General features: G+C 33.7%; 1 protein-coding gene across 5 annotated transcripts in view; it reads left to right on the top strand.

Annotated features, from left to right (window-relative positions):
- Positions 1–17,907, top strand: part of LOC106052906 (acetyl-CoA carboxylase-like) — a 46,168-nt gene that overhangs the window by 24,656 nt on the left and 3,605 nt on the right. For 2 of the 5 annotated variants that reach the window (XM_056033265.1, XM_056033270.1), the window contains 25 exons: positions 1,003–1,152; positions 1,276–1,378; positions 1,477–1,596; positions 1,807–1,887; positions 4,739–4,780; positions 5,113–5,250; positions 5,346–5,423; positions 5,569–5,658; positions 7,025–7,051; positions 8,524–8,595; positions 8,740–8,831; positions 9,400–9,511; positions 10,085–10,387; positions 11,493–11,624; positions 12,018–12,155; positions 12,366–12,486; positions 12,616–12,713; positions 13,458–13,568; positions 13,697–13,840; positions 13,999–14,113; positions 14,267–14,360; positions 15,335–15,431; positions 15,517–15,652; positions 16,897–17,074; positions 17,253–17,520. In XM_056033265.1, the coding sequence (XP_055889240.1) occupies positions 1,003–1,152; positions 1,276–1,378; positions 1,477–1,596; positions 1,807–1,887; positions 4,739–4,780; positions 5,113–5,250; positions 5,346–5,423; positions 5,569–5,658; positions 7,025–7,051; positions 8,524–8,595; positions 8,740–8,831; positions 9,400–9,511; positions 10,085–10,387; positions 11,493–11,624; positions 12,018–12,155; positions 12,366–12,486; positions 12,616–12,713; positions 13,458–13,568; positions 13,697–13,840; positions 13,999–14,113; positions 14,267–14,360; positions 15,335–15,431; positions 15,517–15,652; positions 16,897–17,074; positions 17,253–17,520 (3,040 nt within the window). The remainder of the gene's footprint in view (positions 1–1,002; positions 1,153–1,275; positions 1,379–1,476; positions 1,597–1,806; positions 1,888–4,738; positions 4,781–5,112; positions 5,251–5,345; positions 5,424–5,568; positions 5,659–7,024; positions 7,052–8,523; positions 8,596–8,739; positions 8,832–9,399; positions 9,512–10,084; positions 10,388–11,492; positions 11,625–12,017; positions 12,156–12,365; positions 12,487–12,615; positions 12,714–13,457; positions 13,569–13,696; positions 13,841–13,998; positions 14,114–14,266; positions 14,361–15,334; positions 15,432–15,516; positions 15,653–16,896; positions 17,075–17,252; positions 17,521–17,907) is intronic. The other 3 variants (XM_056033266.1, XM_056033267.1, XM_056033268.1) reach the window with 3 other exon arrangements.

Genomic DNA, 17,907 nt, shown 5'->3' on the forward strand with positions numbered 1-17,907 from the left:
CCTGTGGGTCGCGACCCCTTGAAGGGGGTCGCCTAAGACCATCGAAAATATGGATTGTATTTAGTGTATGCTTCTATTGCTGTGTATGTTATGGGGGGGGGGGGTGGATAGTAAAAAGGGGTCGCCGAGCTTAAAAGGTTGAGAACCGCTGTCTTAGAAAGTGGAGATGGGTTGGTCACACCCTTAGAAAAATGACCATGGAGACTGGTGTGGTTTTACTGAGGCCCTATGTCCCATGAGGAAGGCAAAGGAAAGAAGAAGACATGCACATACAGAAATGTTACATGTTGTTGTTTTTTTCTTTAATGTATTAACAGATAATGACATTGTCTGGATTTGTAGTCACATAAACTTGCTGGGACAAATTAATACAAGACAACTGAACTTTTTGGATCTTAATAGTTAACTCATAGAAAAGTAATACAAATCTAAATATGAAACCAAGCTTAGTAAGCTCCTTATTAAAAGAAATTCCAAAAGAAATAGTGGTACTATAGAGCAAAATTTTAAACACGTCTAGTTTTGCACAATTTACTTCAAAATCGTACGTCCTTCAATAAATAGAATACAGCACACAAGAAGGGATCAAATCAACTGTAGGTTACTAAAATTCTATTCCTGAAATTGTACCATGCAGAAAAACAAATCCTATTTAAATATTATATAGCAAAATACCCCTTTCAGACTTGGCTATTTAATAGGGTAGAGAATGTAAAGCTCATTTTTTCTATTGCCATGAGGACCAACCTCCTTTACTTATATCAGATTTGAACAGGAGACTCCTCAGTTCAAAAACCAAGCACTTAACTACTCATCCACCCCCCTCATTGTAATATTATTATCATCCCAATATTGTATTGTGTGTGCAGATTAGTCTGAATTCAAATGGGTCAAAAATTACAACATTCACTAACACCTATTTACGTGTAGTCTTATCTTCACTCACCATAAACTTTGTAGATTTAGAATCATCTCATTCTTTCTTTATTTTGTTTTTATTAGGATGATGGTCACTAGGTTTGATTCTGGGATGATCAGGCTGAGCAGTATGGACAAAGATTCTGGTTCCGACTCTGATCATTGGGATGAACCTCCAATCTGTCAACGCATGGGAGTCATGGTGGCCTACCAGAGCATGAGTGAATTAGAACAGTAAGTTCATTTCTGATAGAACTTATATGAAAGGATTGTTAATCACTGAGTTGGTCTTAGCACTATTTGTTTTTATGATCTTTAGATCATCTCAAATCATTTGATCTCTTTGTCTGTGTTCAGGTATTTTGATGGTATACTGGATCTCTTCCAATCACTCACACCACCCAGCAGTCCTTTGATTTCAGAGTTTGATGATGATAACATTTCTACACAGTCTAGCTCTGTAAGTTGATCAAAACTAATTGCGTAGACAACTCACTCACATATAGCCATTTACTTCTCTGTGGCAGACCATTAATTCTGTTTGTTTTGTCTACTTAGAATGTCTCAGATTCAGGCACAGATGACCCAACGCACATCATCAATATTGCAATGAAACGTTTAGAAACAGATGATGATGATTCTCTTGCTAAAGTGTTTCAAGACTTCTGTACTCAGCGGGTGAGTAGACCAATAAGATATGTACATTTCTATCCCTAACGTTACTGCCGGCTAGAGATTTTAGATTGAATTTCAAAAGATTAGAAAGACTATCAGGTGTCTAAATTTGTAATTAGTCTGGATCAATGCTAAATGCATAGGATTAAAAAAAATAATTATTTGATTGATGCTGAGTATGTAATATAATTTCTTTTCATTATATCATAATAGGCCAAGGATTTGAATGCAAGAGGCATCCGCAGAGTTACATTTGTCGTGGCCAATAGTGTAAGTTATTGCCCTTTGCCAGAAGTAAGTTACATCTTTGTATTGGTTACAACACAGCCAGCCCATAATTTCTGCTTTCACCAACCTTTGGGCACAACCAGATTATAATTTCTGCTTTAATCAACCATATATATTTTCTAATTAAACAGAAATACATTTTTTTTTTCCATTTATATAAAGTTAGTTCAATAGTTCTTCTAACAAGTAACTGCCATGTCTCCTCCACACAAAAATGGACATAGATGTTAGATAACTCAATACATCCGAATGGATTTATTTTAAAAAATAAGTGTAAGTTATTGCCCTTTGCCAGAAGTAAGTTACATCTTTGTATTGGTTACAACACAGCCAGCCCATAATTTCTGCTTTCACCAACTTTTGGGCACAACCTGATTATAATTTCTGCTTTAATCAACCATATATATATTTTCTAATTAAACAGAAATACATTTTTTTTTTCCATTTATCTAAAGTTAGTTCAATAGTTCTTCTAACAAGTAACTGCCATGTCTCCTCCACAAAACAATGGACATAGATGTTAGATAACTCAATACATCCGAATGGATTTATTTAAAAAAATTATGACCGCAGCTATGTACCTTGTTTTATATTGACTGTGATGAAAACTTAAACATTTTCAATGTGTACTGAAATGCCATAGTATGAAGAGTGCTCTTAAATTTATTAATTATCTATTGATAAATATAATATTCCAACGCAGCACCAGTTTATTGTACTTCATTCAAGTTAACTTTTGTGCACAAGTTAAATGTATTTGTCCCATAGAATTCTTCTGTTTCCAGTAGTGCTATTTGTTACCAAATGCCATTAGTTTGTCTTATTGATTCTATGTAACGCTGAGGAAACATTAGCTCAAATTCGTTTAGGGCACGTAATCAAACGTTAGATAACCCTAACCTTAGGTCTAGGTTACCAATGGAGACAGTTCACTTTAGGTCTAGGTTACCAATGGAGACAGTTCACTTTAGGTCTAGGTTACCAATGGAGACAGTTCACTTTAGGTCTAGGTTACCAATGGAGACAGTTCACTTTAGGTCTAGGTTACCAATGGAGACAGTTCACCTTAGGTCTAGGTTACCAATGGAGACAGTTCACCTTAGGTCTAGGTTACCAATGGAGACAGTTCACCTTAGGTCTAGGTTACCAATGGAGACAGTTCACTTTAGGTCTAGGTTACAAGTGGAGGAGGTCAATGTATTAAAGAGCAAAAAGAAATATTACATCTTTTATCACTTACTCACCTCTCTCTCTCTCTCTCTCTCTCTCTCTCTCTCTCTCTCTCTCTCTCTCTCTCTGAGGTTTTGGTCATTGCTTAGAACTATTTCCTTTGCCAGACTATACAAACTGTAACTAGTTCAGCTAATATTCTTCAGTGTTATTTACTTGAAAAATAAAAATATGTATGGACAGTTTATTGTTCTAATTAAAGCTAGAGGAAACTAATCACAAAAATTGAAATGACTAATACTAAATGAAATGCAAATATGAATGAACTATTAAGAAATGTATATTTTCAATGTAAAAAAAAATATATCAAAACTATTTTGAAAAAAAAAAATATACATAATAGCTCTTAACATAGGATCACTTTGGAAAGCTTTCCTTGTTTATATTTGTGTGAGCCTTCATTAGTAATTTTATTTCTCTTCTCATCTTTTTCCTCAAATTTTGGTCCTAGCTTGAAATATCAACACATCTACATTTCCATTAACTTATACATTTTGTTCAATTTATTTACTTTAATTTTACAAACGTAAAAAATAAAAAAAACAAAACTTTATATAATAACTCTCTCACACTTTTTTTTTTAAGAACTGTGAACTTTCCATTTCTTTCCTAATAAACTATTGTCAAGTAACTGAATTAGGAACTAAATTAAGATATCATTCATGTCAAGAATACCAATTATACATCTGGGTAGTCTTGAATAAATATTTAATCATTTAACCTAACAAAAACTTTGGTTCACCTTATTGAAACTATTTTCTTTTAGCCAACTAATTTAAATTTAAAAAAAAGTCTTTGTAAAGTAAAATGTGTGTTCTATATTACAATCACAAATCAGAAAAAACAAAATTTAAATTGACAAAATATAAAATTTGTTGAGAGACATTCACTTGGTGGTGTTCAAGAGCTAAATGTCAAGGTTGCTTTGATTTAGCAGAAGACAGGAAAGTCAAAGGGCATTGAATTAATATTTGTAAATTGCTGTGAATGAAAACTTGAACCCACAAAAAGAAATAGATTTAAAATGAAAACTGGATTGAGAATATTGATACTTCAAGGATCACAAGTAGTGATGGGTTTTCTAGGTATTTGTGGCCTATGGTGGGTCTGTTGTGTAAGTAACATGCCAGTTCAAGTTTAACTAAAGAGAAGAGAAACATGATGAATATTCAACATGTGGGTCTGTGGCTAATCAACTAGTTTGCTTTCATAAAAATGTATAGTTCATTCAAGGAAGAAAAGCTAAATTATTTTTCTACGGGTTATTATTGATTTTAATAGGGAAAAACGTTTTTAAGTCTCATGCGGGTAAAAGAGTATTGTCCTGGGTAAAAGAGAATTAGGCTGTGTAAAAGAGTATTTATTGTACCTGTTTCTTTCATTCACAGTTAATGATTGCTTTATATTAATTAGGGTTACCAAAACTCAACAAATTTAATGTGTTCTATTTACAAAATTTTTTGTTAGTTAAGGACTGGAAAAAAAAAAAAGCAATTAACTATATTATTATATATTTATATGGTCCAGTATTTTATCAATTTAATTTTTTAATCAATTAACAAAATGTTATTCTGGGAATTTGTTTAAGCTAATACAAATGTTAATGGTTTTCTTTCTTTTTTCTCAGAGAGCTATGCCAAAATATTTTACCTACAGAGCCAAATTTGATGTAAGTTTAGTTTTCCCTGTTGAAGTAATGGAATTATTATTATTATTATTATAGCTTTTATATAGCTTTACTTTCATGCTTATAGCATTCTCAGAGCGCTTTGGTCCAATCTCATTTGTGGACCAGTGGGGGGAGGGGGTATCTAGGAGTTGGTTTTCCGTGCTGCCTTTAGGCGCTCAGTAAACACATCTCTGCCCGAGTCGGGTGTCGAACCTCGAGCCCCCTTCTAAGTAGCCAAGCCAAGTTCAAGCACACTTAGCCTCTCGACTACGCATGAATAGAAACAGTTTTGTTAAAGCAGCACATCACTAACTTGCTCTCAATATTTTCAGTTCTTTGAAGACAGAATCTACAGACATTTGGAACCAGCCTTGGCCTTCCAGCTAGAGATTAATAGGTTGCGAAACTTTGACCTGGAAGCTATTCCTACTGCAAACTTAAAAATGCATTTGTACCTGGGGAAAGCTAAGGTAATGTCATTTCACTGCACAATATTTTGTCATTGCTGTTAGTTTCTTGAACGGAAATAGTTTAAAGTCGTTTTGTTTTGATTGTTTGTGTGCAGGTAGCTAAAGGTCAGGAGGTTACAGACTACCGTTTCTTTGTCCGCATCATTATTCGTCACTCAGATCTAGTTACAAAGGTGTGTATATTTATCGTTACTCTCTTTGAGTTGTGCTGTTAAGTTCTATGTGTCTGGTAGTCTGATTTACACATGTGAATGTGATCGTGCTGTCAACGTCATGCGACTTTTTACATAAACATTCTCTTGCAATATTTTCCTGTAGGAAGCCTCATTTGAATATTTAGAGAATGAAGGGGAAAGGACTCTTTTGGAAGCAATGGATTCACTAGAAGTGGCTTTTTCTCATCAATCAGTAAGTATTTTACTCTGAACGTAATTTTTCCATTATCTTATACAAAATTAAGACATTTACTATGACGAGACAAACGTGATCATAAAGACGTAAACCAAGTGAAAGAATCAAATCCATTAATGTGTCTGCTTGAAAAAATGTAATACTTTGTGGAAGTAGAGAAATTAGCTGTGTTTGAGAACAATTAGAAAAATTTTGGTGGGATGTGTCTGAGAAGCAAAATCCGCTTGGCTTCCTATATAGAGGGCTTTAGTTTGAATCCCAACCTGAGCTGTGTTTGCTGAGCGCCTATATGCATCACAGTAACCTTCACCCAGATCCCCCTCCCCCCACTGGTTCACAAAAGAGATAGGACCATAGCACACTTGAGTATTTACGAAGGTAAATGAAAAAAAACAACAAAAAAAAAAACAATAGTAAAACTTGAATTTAAAATATTCCACCTTTTAGAAATAGGAATTTTCTGAACATTTTAGGAATCTTACTTTAATTTTTCTGATTTTTTTAAAGATTAAATTATTTTTTATTTGGAAGAACCTAGAATCTAAGGCTTGATCTGTTTTGTACATGCACACATGTAATATTGGTCTATTTACAAAGTCCAAATTAAAAAATTAACTTGTTTTCTCTGGATTTTGTAGACATCGTAGAAAAATCTATTAGACTAGGTCTAGAGCTACAGTAATTTGAACCGGTCTAGATAGATAAGATGTTTAAGTCTTATCCAGATTCTTAAATTAATTTTATACCTGATCCAGAGCTAGATCTTTTCCATTGCACTGCGACTGTCATTATGACACATTCATTTCCTGCTGTCCTCTAGAAGTTTTGGACTAATCTAGATCCTAACGGCCTAACGTAATAATATTCATTTCTGAAGGAATCTAGACAAAGATATAGATCTTGATTTCTTTCTTGTGGTCTAGGTCTAGATCTGTTGGTTCTAAATCTAGGTCTAGATAGCATCTGCTGAGAGATGTTGAGTATAATCCAATAAATTGGATTACATCTAGAGTCTAGGTCTAGATCTAGATTTTATTGAAAATGAATGTAATATTTAATGGTCTAAATCTTTGCAAGCAAAACAAAATTTACATATTAGAACCTAGATTCTAGATTAGTAGATAATAGACTTAGGTCTAGATGTAGATGTAATAGTGACTAATATGTAGACTTAGATTATTCAAGACCTTACTAATAACTACTACTTTAAAAGCTGATGCTTACTGCCCTTATATAAGTTCAGTCATTCAAAGTTTTGTCAAACGATAATAGTTGTTTTTTTAAAGTTACAAAATGTAGGCTGATCAGTTAATAAAACTATCAAGTAAATTAGTTTGATATTTTGTGCCTCTTGTGTGTGCAGCTGTCATCAGACGTGACCAATCAGCAGGTAGTAACATGTTTCAATATATTCCAGGCTTCTAATTTTTTTTTTTAAATCTGAAAGTGTTTGCGTTCTCTCACTTGGCCATTGCGTTAAAATCCTTTTGTTTTGTGTTGCTCATAAGTTGTCTGTTATTGTCATTGCATTACTCTTGAAACATTTATTGAAATGACTCACATCTAAAGCATTTAAAGACAAAAACCAGACTGCACCACAATTGACTTAGTTATATCATTTTACTTTGTTTTATTAAGTATTTGACTAGTATCCAACCAAACATTAATTTCTTGTGGCAACAGAATAATTAAAGACAAAACAGATAGTTTTCATAATTTTTTTTTTCAAGTCTTGTGGTGAATTACATACATTCTGCTATTGAGATTAACTTACTCTATACTTGTGTAGTCCTGTATTTGTATGATTACTTTCTCTATACCTGTGTAGTCTTGTATTTGTATGATTACTTTCTCTATACTTGTGTAGTCCTGCATTTGTATGATTACTTTCTCTATACTTGTGTAGTCCTGTATTTGTATGATTACTTTCTCTATACTTGTGTAGTCCTTTATTTGTATGATTACTTTCTCTATACTTGTATAGTCCTGTATTTGTATGATTACTTTCTCTATACTTGTTTAGTCCTGTATTTGTATGATTACTTTCTCTATACTTGTGTAGTCCTGTATTTGTATGATTACTTTCTCTATACTTGTGTAGTTCTGTATTTGTATGATTACTTTCTCTTTACTTGTGTAGTTCTGTATTTGTATGATTACTTTCTCTATACTTGTGTAGTTCTGTATTTGTATGATTACTTTCTCTATACTTGTGTAGTTCTGTATTTGTCTGATTACTTTCTCTATACTTGTGTAGTTCTGTATTTGTATGATTACTTTCTCTATACTTGTGTAGTTCTGTATTTGTATGATTACTTTCTCTATACTTGTGTAGTTCTGTATTGAGTGATTTCTTATTTTAAACTTGTGTAGTTCTGTATTTGTATGATTTCATACTCTATACTTGTGTAGTTCTGTATTTGTGTGATTACTTACTCTATACTGTATTTGTATGATTCTTATTCTATACTTGTGTAGTCCTGTATTAGTATGATTCTTATTCTATACTTGTGTAGTCCTGTATTTGTATGATTACTCACTCTATACTGTATTTGTATGATTCTTATTCTATACTTGTGTAGTCCTGTATTTGTATGATTACTAAACTCTATACTGGTGTAGTTCTGTATTGAGTGATTTCTTATTCTATACTTGTGTAGTCCTGTATTTGTATGATTACTAAACTCTATACTGGTGTAGTTCTGTATTGAGTGATTTCTTATTCTATACTTGTGTAGTCCTGTATTTGTATGATTACTAAACTCTATACTGGTGTAGTTCTGTATTGAGTGATTTCTTATTCTATACTTGTGTAGTTCTGTCTTTGAATGATTCACATTTCCCTTGAACTTTTTGTTGCAGTCCAAGAAAACTGACTGCAATCATATCTTCTTAAACTTTGTGCCAACATTGACTTTAACAGAGCCTGGCAAGGTAAGATAACTTTAAGACATAGTTGTAAGAGGTTGTTGTACTTGATTGGCTTGCTTGCACTGCTAGTTACAGATTGTAGTTTTTACCTTGAATGAAATTTCTTTCACTTTGTATTAAGATATTTTCTAATTATTTGTAATATAGTTGGTGGAGACTGTTAGAAATATGATCATGAGATATGGGTCAAGGCTATGGAAGCTCAGAGTTTTAAATGCTGAACTGAAGTTTACAATCAGGTGATTTAATTATGTAAATTTATTTCTGTTTGTTCCAACTACAACAAACAACTGTGCTTACCATAACTCCCTCCTTCTTTCTTTTCCTCTGTACATTTGTACCTCTCCCCTTTCCTATCTTTTAATTCCTCACTCTTTCTCACATTCACTCCCTCCTCACTCAAACTTCTCTTCACACTCTTACTAATAACTTTGAAAAGAAATGTTTATGCAAATATTTAAAACCATAATTTATTTTCTAACCTGTGCTTTATATGACACAACTAGTATTGTATAGGCTTACTCCTTCTTCCCTAGTGCTATTAGAGCATGGAATGGGTTGCCTGAGCTAGCCAGGAAAACCAGTGACTTTGCAGAATTTAAGTCATTGGTTAATATGCATGACTAAATGCATGACGCGTAGGACGTAATCATCTTCTTTTTTGAAGTAACGTCTGTATTATATAAGATAAGAAGATAGGCATGCTTGCGCCACATGCTAGTACTGTTGATCTGGGGTGTGCTGAAGTGAGTGAGGTAATTCAATAACTCTATATAATCTAACTTATACTGTGATTTGTATTTACAGAATGGCTGGCACTGGTCTCAGTTTTCCCATCAGAGTATTTATCACCAATGAAAGTGGCTACTACTTGGACATCAGTTTATACAAAGAAGTCACTGACTCCAGGACTGGACAGGTAAGATTGTTGAAGTATATTTGCTATGTGCATCCTGTTTGTTTTTTTTTATCTGTCAAGTGTAGTATCTAACAGCGTAGCATTTAGACCGAGACCCATGATATCATCTATAGAATATCTTCACTATGATAAAGCTGTGTTCTATGTTTCACTAAAAGTAGAATGTAGATCCTTTTTTTTTTGGTGTTGTGTAGTTTTCAAAAAAAAATTATGAGAAGACTTTTTAATAAGAATTAGTTAACTCTTTCTCTTCGTAATTATTTTCCACGTTCCAACAGAATTCTTCATTTTGCTCAGTAGTATTTCACTCTCTTTGTTTTGATTAAGCTTCAATAATGTTTTTGTTTGTTATCAAAAAATGTTTTATTTGGAATAGAATTTAAGGGGAATGAATGCTTTATAAAATCAAACATTAGTTTAATTTAGTGAGTTCAAATCAATGATGGTATCATCAATTAGGAGAGAAGGAGTTAAGCTGACATTGTAAGAGGACTTTTTAGTTTGCATTTGTTTGTTTGTTGAGTTTAACAATGACATTTTTTTTTTGCTGCATTTTTTTTTTTTTTTTTTCAGATAATGTTTGAAGCATATGGAATCAAGCAAGGTCCACTCCATGGTCTACTCATCAGCACACCATACTTGACTAAAGATCACTTACAGTTGAAACGCTACCAGGCCCAGTCGTCAGGCACCACTTATGTGTATGACTTCCCTGAGATGTTCCGTCAGGCTCTGCTGAAGGAGTGGGAGTCTCACTTGAAGAAATACAACAAGGACATTAGTCAGACTCCACTGGACCTCATCTCCTGCACTGAGTTAGTCCTAGATAGTCACAACCACTTGTGTACTCAGAACAGATTACCTGGAGAGAATGAGGTAAACTTGAACTGTGTCTGGTTCACACCTTGTTGAAACCTTTCTAAACTCTACCAAATAAAACGCAATCTTTTTTACTTTTGATCAAACACAATTTTTAAAATATCTTGGTTAGTACTGCCAACTAGGGGTGCACCGGATAGTCGCTCCGGCTTCTGCCAAATATCCGGCATTTTTTACTTTCCGGTGATATTCGGCTCCGGTCGGATATCACTACCGGATAGTAAACCTGATAGTAAAAAGTACACCTATTTAATATGCATAAAGTGGACCTCGTTCCATTAATGTCTGTTGTAGAATGTATTAATGTTTATTGTTTATATTAAAACAAAATTAAAACAAAATAATGTGCTTATTATAAATAGAGCCATTATCAATATGCACCAAACATCGTTTATTATAACTTAATATAAATAGAAATGAAACTTAATATCATAATTGCGCTTTACATACAGAGCAGCAATGGCTGGCACTTTTTTTCAATTTGTCTTGACCTTTGAGTAGGTTAGTTAACATGTTAAAATGCTACATTCCTTGACTACGTCATGCTGATCAGACGTCTGTCTAGCTGTGTGCGTATATCTCCAGAGGTAGACATGAACAACTCCCACCCCTTTTATTTGTTTAGTCCATCACATTGAGTTTTTTTATAGGCAGGTGACCACAAGTTCAATACGATGGACGTAGGTTTCATGTCAGCGTATTGACACTCTCTAGAGGTCACACCTTTCGAGGGAACTGAGTTTGTTTACTTAGTAGTTAATTTTTATTAGGGGGGCTGGACTAGAAGAGCCACACCTCTAAGGTAACTAGGACTAGGTATATTTCCAGATGAACAACTCCCTCCCCCTTTTATTTGTTTAGTCCTTCACATTGAGTTCATTGATTGGCAGGTGACCCCAAGTTAGATACGATGGACGTAAGCACTCTCTAGAGGTCACACATATATTAACATGCCAATGCATATAATGATATGAGATTCAGACTTAAAGATTTAATACAAAAAACAACCAATCCATATGCCAGGATACAAAACCTCTTCACAGGCCATTGGTGTCGGCACTTCTGTTAATATTGTTTTAATTTTGTTTTGTTTTGCTCTCAGATTGGCATGGTTGCATGGAAAATGACCATCAAAACACCAGAATTCCCTGAGGGTAGAGATCTTATTTTAATTGCTAATGATATGACATTCAAGATTGGTTCTTTTGGTCCTTTAGAAGACTTACTTTTCAAGGTAATTACAGAATAGTCTTGTATCTTGTTCTAGGTTTTTTTTTACTGTTTTTTGTTACCTCCAGTTCTGTTACTGTTAGTTCTGTACACAGAATGTTACTTTTAGTTCTGCACACAGAATGTTACTTTTAGTTCTGCACACAGAATGTTACTTTTAGTTCCGCACACAGAATGTTACTTTTAGTTCTGCACACAGAATGTTACTTTTAGTTACGCACACAGAATGTTACTTTTAGTTACGCACACAGAATGTTACTTTTAGTTACGCACACAGAATGTTACTTTTAGTTCCGCACACAGAATGTTACTTTTAGTTCCGCACACAGAATGTTACTTTTAGTTCTGCACACAGAATGTTGTCTCTAGTTCTAAACAAAAATTAATTTGTTGACAGAAAGCTTCAGAGTTGTCTAGAAAATTGGGCATTCCCAGAGTGTATATTTCTGCTAATAGTGGAGCTAGAATTGGAATGGCTGAAGAACTGAAGCATCTGTTTAGAGTTGCTTGGTTTGATGCCAATGACCCTGAGAAGGTAACATACTTATTTTTGAAATTCAGTTTTGTGTGTGTGAAATTCAGTTTTGTTTGTGTGTTTTAATTGTAGTATAGACATATAAATTATTTCTCTAGTCTCTTTGTGATTTTTTAAATAAGTAAATGCATAGAAATGAAAGTAACTATTTTAGTTTAAAACTTTTTCATTGTTTGCTTTAGAATTGTAACAAATTATTTGATTTGTTAGGGTTTCAAATACTTGTACCTCCGTCCTGATGACTTCAAGAAGGTCAGCATTTTAAATTCAGTGAGAGCCGAGTTGATTGAAGATGAGGGAGAATCTCGTTATAAAATAACCGACATCATTGGTGAGTTGCTGGATCTAACCTTAGACGGCAATAAAGTTACGCACAAGTAATTTCTTTCAAACCAATCGTTATGTTTTCTCTGTCTACTAAAGAGGTAAACTATAAGTTTCACTTGTTATATTGTACTAGGTAAAGAAGATGGTATTGGTGTAGAGTCTCTACGCATGGCTGGTATGATTGCTGGGGAGACATCTCAAGCTTATAATGAAGTAGTCACCATCAATTTGGTAGGTACTTACAGTTCTACAGTCAAGTGATATTGAGTCAGGGCTAAAAGAACTAATCCTTCTTTTGAAAAGTTACTTGACACTGATTGTTTTAATCAGTAAAAAAAAAAAATAATAAACCTGGTTTCAAAATTTATATCATTATTATTATTATTATTATTATTATTATAGCTTTTATATAGCGCTACTTTCATGCTTATAGCATGCTCAGAGCGCTTTTGGTCCAATTTCATTTGTGGACCAGTGGGGGGGAGGGGGTATCTAGGAGTTGGTTTTCCTTGTAAGCCAACAAAAAGTCCTCAATTTCACAAAAAGTCCCCAAAATAGTTGTCTAAAGTTCTGTCTGGTGCTCCTTTGTAAATCAAAAGGGAGATAAAAAAAAAAAAACTTGTCAGTGTCCCAGAGTGTATGTCAATAAGAAGATCCTTCAAGGATTAAGGAACTTGTTCTTTTTAACTTTTACATAGGATCATTTTGTTGAATTCTAAAATATATACTTTCTGTGTCCTGTCGACCCTTTTTTATAGAAAACATTGAAATCAGCAGTAGAAACAATATATTGGTGAAATGTAGACAAAGAAATGTGTCTAGGCTGTAAACTGTACAAACATTTGTTTTGTTTCCAAATCCTAATAAATTGTATGAAAAATTAGGTTTATTAAAAATGTATTAAAATAAAATATTAAAATATTACAATAAATGTATACGCTGGTTGTCTGATCATAATAATTAATTTGTGTTCAGGTGTCCTGCCGAGCTATTGGTATTGGAGCTTATTTGGTTCGTCTGGGTCAAAGAGTCATTCAAGTGGAGAGTTCTTTCATAATACTCACAGGTGCTGGTGCCCTCAACAAGGTGAACTTTTAACTTCTATTTATAACTCTGGCTCTAATATTGGAGACACATGACTTAGACTGATTAACTTTTTTTTTTTTTCGTCTAATACTGTAGTAAAAAAAAAAAACGTATACTCTTTTCTTTAGGTTTTAGGTCGGGAGGTATACACTAGCAACAGTCAGCTTGGAGGTATTCAAATAATGCATAACAATGGAGTCTCACATGCTGTTGTACCAGATGACTTTGAGGGAGTCTGTAAAGTGTTACATTGGTTGTCGTACATGAGAACCGTGAGTGTTTGATTAGATGTCCTATATGAGAATGTAAAATTGCTTGTCCAATATAAGTAACCTAAAGTTTATATTATTTTTTTATTTTTTTTTCATACGCACGCAAATTAAAATTGTAATTAAAAAAAAATTTTTTTGACTTAAATTTCATCCTGCAGAAAAAAGCTGGCATATTGCCAATCATTCAGCCGCTGGATCCTATAGACAGACCGGTGGAGTTTTGTCCAACTAGAGCTCCCTATGACCCAAGGTTTATGTTAGCTGGAAGAAGAGGTAGTAGTTAAATATGGTGTCGTCATTTGAAAATAGGATAAACTCTTGTATCTACCAGTATCTAATATTACATTTTGTCATCAATTCAAGTTGTGGCAATTTGTATGTGGTGTAGCATGACTGAGTGCATCAAGTCTGATTTTTTTGTTTTAGATAATGGCAAGGTTCAATCTGGGTTTTTTGATGATGGTTCTTTTGATGAAATAATGCAGCCGTGGGCACAGACTGTAGTAGCAGGCAGAGCTAGGTAATTCTCTTTGTATTTCTTGTTTGGCTTGCTGCCACCTACCAGCTAGCATATTGTTTTAAATTATGTTTAATTGTAAACATAAATTTTGTTTTGGCAATATTATGGTGACTACATTGTTAAACTCTTTCACTCCATAATTATTTTCTACACTTCAACAAATTCTTCATTTCACTACCTTTTTTTTTTGGTTAAGCTTCAATAACGTTTTCATTTGTTATCAGAAAATGTTTTTTACTTGGTATAGAATTAAAGGGGAATGCAAATTCTTTTAAATGAGACAGGAAAGTTTATGAAATCAAACATTAATTTAATTTAATGAGTTCAAATCAACGATGGTATCCGTCAATTAGGATAGAAAAAGGTTAAGTGACAGAAACTCAACTGTGACCTGATAGAAGACTCAAAAGTAAAGTAGCTATTATACACAAAACACTGAACCATAATCTACAAAAACAAAATTTAATAAAATACTCAGAAAGACACAAAGATAAAAGCACATTCCTTGTTCCATATGCTAGGACAAATTTGTACAAATGCTCTTTCTTCCCTAGCACTATTAGAGCATGGAATGGGTTGCCCGAGCTAGCCAGGAAAAGCAGTGACTTGGCAGAATTTAGGTCATTGGTTAATATGCATGACTAAATGCATGACGCGTAGGACGTAATCATCTTCTTTTTTGAAGTAACGTCTGTATCATACAAGATAAGATAAGATATTCTGTATTAAAGTTAGTTATTTGTATAACTTTTAGTAGTTTCTAGTTACCTTGTGAAGAAGGTTGTGCTTGAATGATCTCTCATTTAAAACACCCATACAGCACTAAGGATGTTTGATCCACAAAGGATTGTAACATAAATAAACGGTCCAGTTCTTTATAAATACCAACCAGCCTCCTTCTTTACAGTAACTAAAAGGGTTATAGAAAGAAACGATTGTGGACTAAATGTATTTATTAATTAACATTTTGTTAGGCTTGGTGGTATACCAGTAGGTGTGATTGCTGTAGAGACCCGCTCTGTAGAACTTCACATACCTGCCGACCCTGCTAATGCTGATTCTGAATCTAAGGTCAGTTGACTGTCGGTTCTAGATAATTCTAGATTTTTTTTCTCTCTCAATCTCTGTTTTATTTGAAGCCTTTCTCCTTGTTCAGGTTATCCAACAAGCAGGACAAGTTTGGTTCCCAGACTCTGCTTACAAAACTGCACAAGCAATCAAGGATTTCTCCAGGGAAGAACTGCCTTTATTTATGTTTGCTAACTGGAGAGGTTTCTCTGGGGGCATGAAAGGTGTGTAGAGATGATCTAATTAGGACATTAAAAAAAAACTTGTTATATAAATGTATGCTTCATCATTTCTGCTTAACCAGCTATTGTTGGCTGTTCCTCAAAGACCATGGTACGCATAAATATATTATTCACCACCTTCACCTTTCCTTAAGTCTGTTGAGGCGCCACGCAAGATCTGTTGACCATTTTTCTCCATTCCTGTCTTTTGCCTTTGATAGAATCTCTTTTAATGACAGCGCTTCCATTCTTTTATATTGTCATCTCATCACTTTCTGTCTGCCTCGTCTTCTTTTTCCTGTTACTGATCTCTGAAGAAAGGTTTTAGGATCCTGTGATATGGTCATAGAGTTTTAGTTTGATTTTTTTTAAACTGTACTGGTAGCTAGCAGATCATCATGGGGTCCTGTCGCTGAACTTATACGTTCTCTTCTTTTGTGATGTGGGCATGACATGGCCTAAATTGTGCCGATGTGCCAAAATATCAAACTTTTGTGATGCAGTCTTTGTGTGTGATACCAGGGATTTTTTTTTGTAGCTTCTCAATTCCATTGCTAGGAATCATTTAATATTATATATAAATGCTTTTAGTCATTTACTTAACAAAAGGAAAATTCTATTCTATTAACTTTAACATGATGGTCTGAACAAAGATTTCAAGGTATCATCTATCACTTGGCACAATCTAAGGTCTAAGACTTTAAGGATTTTTTAAATAGCTACTCATTTTGTATGATTCAGTCTTTGAACACTCAGTTACTTGTGGTAGATAATAAAATTCCCAATGGATAATTCAAGAAGTCCAGTAACCATGGGGGATTGAAATGTTAAATAATTGAAGGATAATTCAAACTCCATGAAGGTTAGGAGGTCTCACTGTTTTAAACATTTTTCTAGACACAGAACTCCAAACCTTAATATAAAAGAAGTCAGCAATTTTTTTCCAACAGAAAAAGAAATTATCGATTTTTTAAAAATAAATTATAGATCATAAGAAATCAAAAGATTATTATGACCTATGCTTTGCATAGGATTTTAATAGTGAGTTTAAAATTCTAAATTAGGAGCAAATGGGTGGAGGATAAAATTGTTCATTTCTCAAATTCTGAGATTTGGTTCATTCAAGACTAAAGTTGGTTAGTTATACAATTTTGTAGTTGTGTTCATTTAAGGATCAAGCTGTTCAATTTTTACAAAAATTACCATTTAAATGGTTTAAAATATTTGACTTCAAAATTTTGCTGTAGATATGTATGATCAAGTGCTGAAGTTTGGCTCCTACATAGTGGATGCCATTCGAGAGTACACACAACCAATATTTGTCTACATCCCACCCTATGGAGAGTTACGAGGTGGCTCCTGGGTGGTTGTGGATCCACTCATTAATCCAGACTACATGGAAATGTATGCAGACAGTCTCTCAAGGTTAGTAGAAACGAACTTTTGCCTGTTGTTATTGATAGCAGAGGTGTTATTTTAGATAGAGCTCTTAAACTTTGATTATATTTGTATATGTATATCTATATCTATCTATCTATATATATCTATCTATATATATATATATATATATTTGTCTGTGACCTTTGCTTGTTGTCTTTAACAGGGGAGGTGTTCTGGAACCAGAAGGAACAGTGGAAATCAAGTTCCGCAGAAAAGATTTGGATAAATGTATAGGTCGCCTAGATGTTGAAGCCAAGAAACTGATTGAGAAAATCTCGAGTCCAGGTCTGACTCCAGATATCAAAGCCAGGCTAGAGACTGAGCTCAAAGAAAGGGAAGACCATCTAGCATCATTATATCACTCTGTAGCTGTCACTTTTGCTGATCTCCACGACACACCAGGCAGAATGGAGGAGAAAGGCTGTATCACGGTAAGAAATGGAGACAATGTCATATGTTGATTGTCAGACCCATTCAGCTCTTTCCACTCACCTACTTCAATAGGAGATACACATATTACTTACATTCATTCTATAAAAATTCTATAAAATTTTTGTTAATACATTTTTAAAATTATATATATCTATGTGCATATCTACTTTCTCAAATTATATAAGCTTGATTTTGGTCAATAACCCTGTCTCCCTAATGAAGCCCAGCAACAATGATCTAAAATACATACAATCACTAGCGTCTTCACACCATGTTGCCCTACAATTTACATGCCAGGATGCTATTATAAACTATATATCACGTCATATAATAATAATAAGGCTTGTCTTCGAGTCCAAAGATTGAGAAAATGCCGTATTTCCTGT

Source organism: Biomphalaria glabrata, chromosome 6 (genome assembly GCF_947242115.1).
Source record: "Biomphalaria glabrata chromosome 6, xgBioGlab47.1, whole genome shotgun sequence".
In the NCBI taxonomy this organism is placed as follows: Eukaryota; Metazoa; Mollusca; class Gastropoda; family Planorbidae; genus Biomphalaria; species Biomphalaria glabrata.